The 12,637-nt window shown below is 54.5% G+C and overlaps 1 protein-coding gene across 4 annotated transcripts in view; it reads right to left on the bottom strand.

Annotated features, from left to right (window-relative positions):
• Positions 1–3,233: 3,233 nt before the first annotated feature.
• Positions 3,234–12,637, bottom strand: part of TBC1D14 (TBC1 domain family member 14) — a 112,150-nt gene continuing 102,746 nt past the window's right edge. For all 4 annotated transcript variants that reach the window (XM_058301293.1, XM_058301288.2, XM_058301283.1 and 1 more), the window contains 2 exons: positions 7,889–8,147; positions 3,234–5,725 (listed from right to left, as the gene is read on the bottom strand). In XM_058301293.1, the coding sequence (XP_058157276.1) occupies positions 5,660–5,725; positions 7,889–8,147 (325 nt within the window). In that variant the 3' untranslated portion in view covers positions 3,234–5,659. The remainder of the gene's footprint in view (positions 5,726–7,888; positions 8,148–12,637) is intronic.

Here is a 12,637-nt window from a genome sequence, read left to right as displayed (position 1 = left end):
ACATTGCTCTGTACAGAAACTTGACATTTTGTTTTCCAGTGAAAACAAAATAATGACTGCATTGTGTATCTTGCCAGGTGCAAAGTATACAGAGCAGTTACTGCTAGCTGTCCATAGCGTTTTCATTTTCAAGCAAGATATTTTAAGATCTTGACAACAGAGCCCTCACTATACACATGCTGTCACTGTCAAGTATTAAAATGTTAATCTAAGAAATACTTGATAGATCTGTTTACTTCATCGGGAGTTAATGATTAACGTCTGATGCTTTTGGATCTAGGGACTGGATTTCAATTCCTCTTAATGTTAGGGTTCCATTTTGAGGTGTGCAGATTTGGGATTTTAAAAACTCTCCCATTCCTAAACTTTGGGTGCTATATACCCTAAAGAACGGTAGAAGCCCTACTCTGGGCAGATGACTTGGTTGGTCCAGCAGTGGTTAAAGATGGGGTGGGAGATCATCATCCTAACAACTTCCAGCGACTTTATCTTGTTTTCTAAAGTGTGTTCCCTTTGAAGTCAGTGAAGGTGGATTAAAATTCCTTTTCTAACTTCCACAGGTTGCATACACTATTATTTGATAATACTACACTTAACAAACCACACAAATGTCACCAGGGAAAAGTGTTGCCTTTCTGCTTCCATTCTTCTCCTCTACAGGTTTTTTTCCCCTCTAGCCCCTTTCATCGGGGCCAAAATGAAAGTAGTAAAAAGTCACTGACAAATGGAACTTTGTTTTCTTTGTGTCTCAAACTAAAAGCCATACAGGCCCACCAGATGCTTCCGTGGTTGGGGACGCTTCCAGGTGAAGTCGCCAGCGAGGCCAGGCGGCTTGAACGAGCAGATGGCTTTCGTTATGATATTGTGACCTGGGACAAAACTCTTCAAGTGTCAACTTATTTGTAAAGGGGAAGAAATGTGTAGGAGAAAGACCAGAATGAAATGAAAACAGTGGCTCTTCTCTCTGAATGGTGGAATTATGAGTAATTTTTATTTTCTACTTGATGCTTTTCTGTACTGCCAAATTTTCTACAATGAACATGTATTTAATTAGGAGGGAAATCCCGTTTTTTCCATCATTCATAAAGTCCACCAAGGGTGCCAGATTGAGAAGGTCATGAATCTAGTTAGCTATGACAAGGTTGTTGTTTTTTTAATGATACAATTCGTTCAGCATCTTTTGCCTAATCTTCAAAAGCTGGGGACTTTTTTTGAACTTTGGTTAAAGAAAAGGAAAAGGAGGCTTAGAAAATAAAGTTCTTCAAGGCCACAGAGCTCTGCAATGGCAATGGTCAGCTTCAAGATTTAACTCCAAAGCCTGGTCCTTAAGCACGAGCTAAAATGCACCTTCAACTTGGGTTTATTTTTCGTTTGGAGCAGTTTCTAAGGATCTCTGGAGCAGGAGCAAGAAGCTAAAGGAACATTGGTGTTTTGGTTTTTTAAAATACCTTTGTGAGATTCTGAGGTCAAGAGCAATGCTTCCAAGCCTGGGGTAACTGGTTTTGCTATGCTGCTGGGGGAGGTCAGTGACAGCCCCTTCCCTTTGGTAGGTAGTCCTGGGAGGCAGCGCCTCAGCAAGGCCACGCCCGGTGCACCAGCCCTGTTCCAGAGCAAGCTGGCTGCAGGGGCGGCAGCTGTGCCCACAAAGGAGCCTGGCGCAGAACAGGCCAGGTGAACTCAGACGGTGTGCGAGTCTTTTCCGCGACTCTTAGAAATACCTGGGGTCACCGTATGTCGTGGCCAGGCTCCTGGCTGGGTGGGTAGGACAAAGGACATCAGTAAATATTCCGGTACGTGACTAGGGGACATGCAGAGCAGATCCACTGACGCCCCCAGGAAGCCCACCGGCTCCTGTCTCCACACTGCCCACTTTGAGGACTTCCCTGGTTCTCGAGCCGCCTTCTGCCAGGTTCGCCCTTGCCTTGTCCACTTTCCACTTCATGAGCCACAGTTCAGCTCAGCTTAATGGGGGCATGCACCACCCACCCCAGCCCCCCTTCTTTTGTGCCTCCATGGTCCGCTCTACACTTGGAATGGCCCAGCACCCTAGCTTAGGGCACCACAAGGAACAAGTCCAGGTGCCGACCCTTTCCATGCTTGCACAGACGAGGCATCTGCGCCACCTCCGCTGAACAAAGCCCCCAGCGTCCCCAACCCGCGGGCGTGGAGCCCTGCACACAGAAGGTGCTCCGACGAATACGTGGAGCCAGGCCTCCCCCCAGACCGTGCATTTGAGGTTGAGATCAGAGCTGGGAGTCAGTCTTCTGAAAGCCCCAAAGGAAACGGCTTCTTCCAAGCAGGGTGCTTCTGAGCAAGGGCTCAGGCGTCACACGGCCAAGTCTGGACCCCAGCTCTGCCACCTACTGGCGTGCAGCGTCTAAGCAAATCACTCAGCATCTCCAGATCACGTCTTTGAAAAGGGAACATCTGCCAGGCCACTCTGGAGGCTCAACGGGGTAATTCGTGGAAAGCCCTTACCTAGCACAGTGCCTGACGGGGAAGGCCGGCCCTCAGCAAACACCACCGGCAAGCACTCGGCTCTGGCATCTCGCCTCGCAGCCTGGGAAGAACGGAGGGACAGCTGCCCAGGGTTGAGGCACTGCTTGTGGGAAAGAAGGGGCACTGGCCCCAAGCTGCTCAGCCCACGGGGAGACAGGCAAGGACGTGTGAAAGCTGCCCATCAAAGGCGCCAGGAGACCCAGTGGGGACACGGGAGAGGGCCACGGAGTTTGCTCGGGTGAGTCTCGGAGGACACTGAAGAACTCCCCGGTGGACAGGGGACAGAGTGGACGCAGGACCTTCTGGGAAAGTTCTGAAGAGAAGGGTGAAAAGTCCTTTGCACAGCGATGGCCTGAGGCCAGCACTGACTGCACAGGAGGGGGAGGATTGGGAGGCAGAGCCCAGGTGGGACACGGGCGCCTGCAGGTCCAGAAGTGGGGGCCCATGGAGGGGGGCAGATGTGGGGGTGCAAGTGTGAGGAAGCCGGGGTGGAAGGAGCGGGGCAGCAGGGACCTGGCTGGAGGGGAGGGAACCGGCCCGGGGTCCCCCTTCTCCTGGGAAGGGCTGCACTGATGTCTCAAATCCTAAGACTAAATGAGCATACGTCATTTTGTTATAACAGAGCCTAAGAAGTAGATTTCAAATTATTCAAACAGCATAATGTTCAAAGACAAATTTCTGCCAGGCATCAAGGTGGGAACTTCAACCTGACACCAAACTATAACTCGTGAATGTTAAGTAACAATTTTACATGACTTTTATTTAATAAAACCACATATTTACAATTCAAAAAGTCCTAGGTTTGATACACTTTACTAAATAAAATTAAAAGTTAACTGTACAAGCAATTAGAACATGATATGTAGCAAGTGTTACCAGGATTCTTCTATCAGCAAACTATTTAAAATAGTCAAAAACTGAGCAGTTAAAAAGTTCCTTTTAAAGTGAGTGTTGTTTCTACAGGGGATTCCAGGGACTGGCAGAATCCTCTCTGCCATCAAGGGCAAGCTGCACAAAGGTCCCCAATCTGAAGTCCTCAGTTCTGAAAGATCAGTGGCATGTGACGTGGGAATGCAGGCTTCCACCCGTCTCCGCTTACCTGACCCCAGGGACAAGAGCAGCCTGGCTGCGCTCTCCAGCAGCCCCACGGAAAGGTCACAGGCCCCAGGTGGGCACCCCGCAGGGGACACGTCACCCTGACCAGCCCTCTTGCGGGCCCTGAGGCCATGGAACCCTTTTTCTGAACTAAAGCCTGGTAAGTATTCCAGCTTGGCCCAGGATCCTGTTTCAAAAGTCAACGCAGAAATGGTGCTAGCGAAGAGATGTCAGTCAAACTGCTTGACTAAAAACGTGAAGAGCTGGGTTTTGGATGTGTGTAAAATCCCGCCCATTATCCTGAACGGCAGAGCCCCTCGGTGCATCACTTTCTGTCACGACTTAAGCAACATCTTTATGTACAGTAAGAAAATATATACATCCTCCAAGAACAGAAAGTCTACGTCACGGCACAGGGGTCAGCGCACCTGGGAGGAGGGCAGCACGCGCGGGCTGTCCACACCCCACCACGCCGGCCCCAGCCGGGCCACGTCACCATCTCGCCGTCGGGGAGGCGCAAGCCGGGGGGCCCCAGACCTCCAGGGGAAGCCGGAAGCCTGCGCCAAGAGGCCAGGTGGGCCGGAGCTCAGGGGCCCAGGAGCAGCCACAGCGGTTGGCTCTGCAGCGCCCCGGAGCACTCAGGGCGGGCAGGGAAAGGCCGCTTCTGAGAAACGCCACGGGGGCCAGAGGCAGGGTGGAGGGTGGGAGGACACCCCACTGCGACTTGCTGCTGCACCTGGAGGTGTCGCTTAGGGCGTGGCAGGTACAGAAACCCTAGAGAAGACCTCTGCAGCCAGGCTTTCCAGGCCCTGGCCCTGGGTCCCCATTCCCGGCTCCATGCTCAAGAGCCTAAAAACTAGACCCAAGCTGTGGACACGTCCCTGGGGGGCAGGGCAGGCCTGCCCCAAGCGCCCCTGGGTGACCTGCACTGCCCTCTGCCCGTGTCTCCCTAGCACCCCCAAAGGCCAGGACGCCAGCCGCTCCTGGGACCTGTTTGCCCGGATGCCTGCCTGTCCTTCTGGCTGAAATAGGAAAAGGCTGGCCCTGTCTTTGAATCTGGATAATCAAAGTTCTTAATACAGAGTTCTCAAAATAAGGAAAAAGCTACAGCAAAAATTTCCTAATGGAATGGGAGAAAACCCAGCAAAAAGGGGGGAGGGCTGAGGGTTGAGAATTCTGACAGGCCTGCCCAGGACTCTCAGGCTTGTGTTGCTTTACTCAGTAGTAAGATGGTTTTTGAAGCAATATTTTAAAGCTAAGTGCATGAGAAGGGACTCACTGGCACTTAGGACTGGTTCGAATGTTCCAGTAGAAAGACAGAGGGGCATCTTGGGCTGTGCCTCGGGTACCCCGGCCTCCGCGGAGAGGAGTGGGGTGTGAGGAGGGGGCCTGACCGTCCCCCTCACCGCTGCTCCATCAGCGCAGGGGAGCGAGCGCCAGGAGAGCAGGGGTCCTCTGGCGCCCACTGGGCAGCCTGGCACGGTGATTCCACCGCAGCAGGGAGGTCACGCAGCCACCGCCGGGCAGGGCCTTCCCTGGAGCCCCGGAGCACCTTCAGCCGCTTTCCTACGAGCCTTTTTCTGTAAACGCTATCTTTGGTGGATGGCTTTTAAAACACAACCTCAGCTCCAGAAAGATGACGTGGGTGACTAAATCATCGCTCCCTTTCTTAGATGAGCCCACAACATCTCTGAGGTCCCCCAAGGAACACTTCTCATGCATCTTGGCTAAGAAAGACCGTAATGGACTTCCCAGGAGTTGACATAAAAGCATTACAATTTAATTAGCTTCTGCTGAGACAAAGGGTGAACTAGCCGGTGCCCTCCTCTACCGCCGTGCGGAGCGTGCAGTGGCTGACCCTCGCCGTCCCAGCTCCTGGGGCCACTGGGCTTCTTAAGGCTATGCCTGGGGATAATTCTTTAGAAGTTTGTTTTAAGGCCAACTCCAGTGCCAGGAATCACACATGAAAGCAGCCCCTGCTCTTCTCGGCTGCCGGCACGTCAGTCTGAAACAACCGGTGCCGCGTGGACGCCGCCGTAGAGCCGCTCGAGCGTGGCCGGAGGCCTCAGTGCCTGAGGGACGGGCTGCCCTTCTCCAGCTCCCGGCTGTCTCTCTGCAGTGCAGTCAGTACCTGGCAACGACAGGGGAGACGGCTGCGGTTAACGCGCGCACTGAGCACAGGGCGGCTGACGGGGCGAGGACGGACGGGGCCGCCACAGCCCCCCAGCCCGCCTAGTCCCCTCTCGACCTGTGGCCCATCTCCCATACCTGCGTCTGCGTGGGGATCCGACGTGCAACCTCTGGGCTAGCAGCCTGCGATGGCTTCCCACCAGCCCGGGTACAAGCGTGAGCACAGCGGGGGCCTGTCTCGGGTACTCACACCACCCACACCCCCACAAGCATTTCGGGGCCTCCACAGCTGCTGCCCCTGCTGCCCGCCCACACTCTCCACCAGTACACCAGGGGTCCCCCTAAAGGCTTGGCCACGGTAGCCTCTCTCTTCTCACGCCTTCCCGAGCTTTCTCAAAGGGGCTTAGCATCTCCTCTGGGCTCTCACAGCTCTTGGTTAACACATTAATTTTTTAAATACCACATTCATAGGCGAGCAGGGTAGCTCAGTGGCTGAGCGCCTGCTTCCCATGTACGAGGTCTCAGGTTCAATCCCCAGTACCTCCTTAAAAAAAGTCACATGTCACGGTGGCCGAGAACAACAGCAGGGACGAGAGGCGCGTCCTTCTGCTCTGCGCCCCAGCACTGCGTGCACAGCATGGCGGCTGTCCCAAGGCCGTCTCGGGAAGGCTGAACTGAGATTTGCCTAGTTCCAAAACCGGTGGGATCTTTGTGCCACCAGACACTCAGTGTCAGGTACTAAGCTCTGAATTTAGTTACAATCCATGACATGGGGTGAGACATAGGCATTTTATGCAAGTTTCAAATGGAAGGAAGGAAGGAAGGGAGGAAGGGAGGAAGGGAGGGAGAAAGGGAGGGAGGGAGGGAGGGAAGGAGACAAACTCCCTCTCTGCCTCCAAGTAATGGGGACTGCAGCCCAGTTCAAACATGCCCTGGTTCTGACCAGCTCCCCAGGGCCTTCGCTTAAGCACAGCATTTAGGGAAAATGTGACACGGCCGGAGCTGTGTAAAAATTACTGACACCCCCACCCCAACAGGCTAGTTCGTATCACACCCCCATTATTAGAAAAGGGCCTACTGCTCCAATACTCCTGACTTAGCTCTATCCAGTGGTTTCCACCTAGTGCCTAAAATGCTAGAAGCAAGAGGACAGTTCTTGGTGTTCTCCTCCACTGGGTGTGCTGGGCCGGGGCTGTGCACCCCAGACCGAGCCGCGGTCTTATAAGCAAAAGCGAGGGCGGTGGAAAGGAGACCAGCAGCTCTGGGACTGTGGGAGCGGGAAAGTGCCGGCAGCGAGAGCCCCTCCCTGCTGAATAAAGTCCCTTGGGAAAGTCCTGGGCATTCTGCAGTTGCCTGAGAAAACCACTATGAGCACCTGAGTCACGGAACATGCCAGAGCGTATCTCCACACCTGGTCAGCTGTGCGGGCATTCGACTCGCGCCGTCACCCAGGGCCTCGCTGACCGGGCCCTGCTCGCTTCACTGCTCTGCTGTCACTGTCTTAAAACTGTTGGTAATTTCCGAACCAGGAGCCCCATGCTTTCGTTTTGCATTGCTCAGCAGAAACAGGCTTTTCCCTCGTGCTGGAGCCCTGATAATCGCAGCCATTTCCACTCACACGGGAGCTGCCTTCACTACTTAAGAACCGCAACGCATTCACTCCCGGCGCAAAGCAGTGCCCCTGCCCAAGCCAGAAAATCCAGGGGAGCGACACACTTAACACCCAAGGCCACATCAGAGCAGCAGAGCGTCTTCCCAGCAGATGCCACAGGAAGGGGGTCCAGGGGTCCTTCCGCCAAAGAGCAACAGGCAGTGGGGGGGGGGGAGAAGGGGTCGGGCGGCAGGACAGGGGAGAAGGGGAGCCCTTTCTCCAGTGATGAGCAAACAGGCACCAAACCGGCCACCTCAGTGGACACGCTTTCTAACAGGGCATCGTGAGGCTGAGGAGAAGTGCCAGCCCTCCCAAGGCCAGGGCGGCACGGTGGGAGGCTCTGGGCACCCTTCGACCCCCGCCCGCTGTCGGACAGAAACCCCAGGAGGGCCGCCTTGCGCCAGCGCACCCGCGGTAGCGCCTGCTGGGGGACAGCTGTCCTCGGACGGCGCTTGAGCAGTGCGCTTACCGCCGTGCCCTTCTGCCTTACGGGACGAAAGGAGACCCGCCTACCTGGGCCCACTTTTTGTTTCGACTTTGCATCTGGACGGTGGCGATGGCAGCGAAGAACTCCTCCGAAGGCAGGTCCTCGGGCAGCTTGGTCAGGAACTGGGCAACGTGGATGAAGTCCATCTTGGTCAGGATGTCCTCAAACAGCCTCAGGATCCCCAGGGCCGTGCGGAAGAGAAACTCCTCCCCGTCCCGGCAGAACACGTCCCATATCCGACAGGCCAGGTCGAGGGGCAGGGACTTACTATACAAGGTGAAGATCCTGGAAGAAGAGCGGGAAGTCAGCCTGTTTCGGGAGGTGTGAAGAAAGCTCTCAATTCGTCCGCATCCGCTCAGAACCCTCCCTGAGTGGGCCGCGTCCGGACTTAGGGACCTTGGGGGGTGACGCCCGCATTCCCTCTGAAGACCAACTTGAAATGTCTGGAAGCGCAGCGAGGTGGCTTTCACACCCGATCCCCAGCCCGGTTTCTGAACGACAGGCAGCTTGCTTCTACACCAACGGACGTTTACTGAGCACGTGCTCCGTGCTGGTCTGGGTGGGCCCTGGATACTGCGGTTCCAGGCAGACCCGGCCCCTGCCTTCACAGCACACGGCTTCAAGGCACGAAACGGCCGCAGGACAGCCCGACACGGCGGCCCTGGCCACAGCGCTGTGTGCTTCTCCCCAGCAGGGGTCAGCCAAGGGACGAAGGAAATCTTTCCCAATAAACGTCAGTTTACAAGATTGCAAGAAACTGGCCTTATACTGAAAGCACATCAGCTGGAGAAGTGAAGTATAGATAGACACGCGTTCCCTTCAAGAACCCACCGCCCAGACCACCAAGCAGATACATCCCGAGCCAGCCCGTGTCTTCCCAGGTGTGACCCCCTCCGACCTGGACCCTGGCTCCGTCACAGGCAAAGTGGAGTCGCAGCCAAACTGACTCTGGGGGAGCCCCTCTTCCCACCTCCTCCAGGGGCCGGGCCTCAGCGCCGCCTCGGGGGGGATCTTCCGACCCCCAGGAGCAGGCGGATGCCGCTCCTGCCGGGGCCAGCACGTCCCCCCGGGCTCCTCTCTAACCTGGAGCTTGTCACCAGGCACCGCCTACTTCTGTCCTGGCCTGTGGCCTGCTCAGGAGCAGGGCCTGCCCGGTTCACCTGGGTGTCAGCAGCCAGCAGCGCCGCACCTGCCCACCTGGCTGAGGAAGTAAATGGACGGTTTTCTAACTCCCCACCACCCGAGGAGCTCTAGATGCCAGCGGTGCTCAGGCCTTTTCTGCCGTCAGCAACAAGACTCCTCAAGTGGTTTCCCTGTCCCTGCCTTACAGCCACTCTTCCGCGGGCTGTGACCTTCCGTTAGTGCCACCTCCTCCCTCGAGACAGCGCTAGGCCCCGCAGACACCTGAGCTCCAGATGCTGGGCTGGACCAGCATGCTTGGCCAGGAGGTGATGTCGTCAAACCTAGGACAGAGGGGCTTCTTTTTGAAGAGGTGAGAACAGTGACTTTTCTATAGCAGCTTCCACTAGTAAATGTGCACCCACGTCTCCCGGCATGGCCCGCGAAGGCCGTTTCCTTCGCGCTCTCCCCTGGCAGGACGCGGTCCCCTCGGGAAGGTGGAGGAACGCCCCAGCCGAAGCACCCGCCGCCACCTCCAGCCCGCCAGGCAGCTGCTGCCTCGGACAGCACGAAGCGCGGTCCAGGGCGGAGCGGAGAAGCCTGCGATTCCAGCCAGGCGCAGAAACTGAGGTTTCGCTCGACTCAGGTGACCGGATGACAAGCCCTCGCACCCACGAAAGCAAGAGGGGCTGGGCATGACCCGAAGGCGTGCTGGATGCCACACCCAGCAACCAGAACCTTCCCTGAGGTGGCCGCCTGTGGACAACACACTCAACTGCTCAACTGCTAAGGGTCAGAGCCAGATGTGACCTGCTCCCACAGTCCAGGCCACGCTCCGGAGCCAGGGCGACAGCCTCGCAGAGCCTCGGGTGATTCTTGGTTTTAAAGGTCACAACAAGCCTTCGGCCTGAGTTTTTGCTAAATGAAAAAAAAAATTTTCGTACTCCAGTCTAAAAATTACTGTTAAAGATCAAAGAGATTTTTGTTTCTGTTTTCAACCTAGAGAAATTCCCAATTCTATCTGGAGAACACACATATTAAGATTTTATAAAAAGGTGAAGAAGAACTGACCTAGTTCATTATACTGTCTCTTGCTTGCCTGTAACACAAAGATCAAGCTCTTATAACGTTTTTTTTACTGAATCCCATATACTTTCTTTTTGACCTTTAGTGTATTGCTATAGTACCTTCTTTGCCTTTGCTACAGAAATATTACAATATTACTGTTAACTGTAGTCTGTAAGTCACATTAGTTGTATTTTCCCCATGTTCACCATATTCTTAAAGCCTTGTAATAAAGGAATATTCTTGCATTTATATTAACCACAATCCTTATCGCCACTGAAATCCCCATGTTATACAGTCCCTAGTTCATCCCCTAGCTTTTTTTCAATTAACGTTAACCTCCCTAGACTGCCCCTTTCAGCCACGATCACATTTAGAAATCAGCAGTTAGTTATATTCACTATAATGTACAACTTATTAATCCTGAGTAAAGATGACAGGAAAAATAGAGTAGCTATAGGCAGAGAAGGGAGAGTAACAACAAAAGAAGCTTCTCCAACAGAATTTTCTCGAGTTCCTCTTTGGGGGGGGGTCTCCATAAGCTTCTAACTTAGCCAGGAATGGAGCTTTGGGATTGACAGAGCGCCGCTGTCGAGGCACGCTGCACCCGCTTTGCTCACGCTCCCGCCACGTGGGAACTACCGCTTCTCCGTGACGTGACCAGCCGGGTTCCAGGCCCCTCGGATCCCGAGCAGGCCAGTCCACTCCTCGTGAAGATTCCGGGAAGCCTGCCATGTGCTAGTCACTGTGCTCTGGAGCTGAGGCTGCGTAGCACTGAACAAAATAGAGAACATCCCTGCCCTCAGGCAGCTTACCACGTCAGGTGGGGGGATCAAGTAAAATGTACGGTATGTCAGGCGGCAATTAAGAAATAAAAGCAGGGGAAGGAAAGGGGGCTTGCCTGGGTGTGTGTGCATGTGTGTGTACACAGACACAACTCTAAATAGGGTGGTTAAGGAACACGTGCTGAAAAGTGACTGTTCCCCGACAAAAGACACACTTGGGTCTTACCCAGCATTCCTGGGGTGAACCCATTTGGAAATAGGACTACTGGGGACATTGTCCTCAGTTTCTCTTGGACTTGTTTGTGACCAGGATCCCTGAAGAGCCTCTTCAGATGTGGCCAAAAGGAATCAGGGTGGGCCGGAGTCCTAAGACCGGCCTTACAGAGAGGACACGTGGGTGCAGTCCAGGAGCAAAAGCCCGAAGACGTCAGAGGGGACGGGGAACTGTGGGCCGCAGAGCACTGCCGTCTCGGGAAGGAAACACAGCCCTGCTGACATCTTGACTTTGGACTTCTGGCCGCTGAACCCTGAGTCAATAAATGCTTGCTGTTTAAGCCAACCCGGAGGTTGTCACAGAAGCCGGCTGAGACAGTGACACTTCGTGAATAGCTGAAGATGAAGCAGCAAGACATGAGCACAGGTCTGCAAAACCTTCCAGACCGAGGAAAACAGCAAGTTCAAAAGCTCTGCAGTGAGCCCACTCAGCATGTTCCAGCAGTAACAAGGAGGCCAGCTGGCTGAAGTGAAAAATAGCCGAGGGGAGAATAAACCAAGTCTGAGGGAGCACGGGGCGCAGAATGGACAGGGCTGTACAGGCTAGGAGGAGGTCTAGAGGTTTTATTTTCAGCGTGACAGAACGCTGGTGGAAGGTTTGGCCAGAGCAGTGGCATCATCTTACGTTTTACCAGGGTGACCGCTGCCTGCCGGGCCGAGAAGAGCCTGCAAGGGGATGCAGGCTGCAGCAGGGAGACCCATCAGGAGGTGATGCAATAATCCAGGGGGGCGGCAGCAAGCGTGGGCAGAAGTCCACAGGATCTGGACAGACTCTGAAGACAGAGGCAGCAGGGTCTGCTGCTCGATCTCACGGGAAATGAAAAAGTCAAGGACGTTTTTGGTTGAGCAATTCAAAGGATGGAGTTGTCATTAGAGAACACATGGAATCTCTGGTTTGGAAAGGACACTCAAGGGCTAAATTTGAGATGTCTGTCATCCAAGTGGATAAATGCATGTGGAATTCAGGAGAGGGCCCTCAGCTGATGGTAGAAATTTGGAATAGTTTATGTATCAGTGGCATTTAAATCCATGAGAAGAGGACATGGGGATATATGGAGGGACTGGCAAAGAAAACCATAGCATAGCAGCTAAAGGCAGTCAAATACCAGAAGCAGGTGAGCGTCGCCTGCGTAAAATGCTGCTGAAAAGGCAAGTCAGAGAACACTGAGAACTGATCCACCAAGAAGGCACTTCCTGAGCCCCACCCCGGCAAGAGGGCGCAGGGAGACGCTTCAGGCTGGCCCCGCCAGAGCAGGCAACAACTGGGCAGACCCGCACAGACTCCTTCCTCAGCTCCCCAGGAAACACTTAAAGGACTGCAGTCGGCAGGCCAGCTCCGAATCAAGAAAAAGGCAACCAAAAAGCAGTGAGTGGTGCCCGGCGGGCCCTGCCCCACCCCTCACCGACTGGGCACGGAGCTGCTGGTGCTCCAGCGTGGACCCCGGTCCTGATGCTGGAGGGAGCACAGGCAGCCTCGGGGGAGGCGTGGCCTCCGTGTCTGGTGTGACTTGTGGGACTTGCCATCTCAGAACT

The sequence above is a fragment of the Dasypus novemcinctus genome, chromosome 1 (assembly GCF_030445035.2).
Source record: "Dasypus novemcinctus isolate mDasNov1 chromosome 1, mDasNov1.1.hap2, whole genome shotgun sequence".
Classification (NCBI taxonomy): domain Eukaryota; kingdom Metazoa; phylum Chordata; class Mammalia; order Cingulata; family Dasypodidae; genus Dasypus; species Dasypus novemcinctus.
This window is presented reverse-complemented; position numbering and strand designations above follow the sequence as displayed.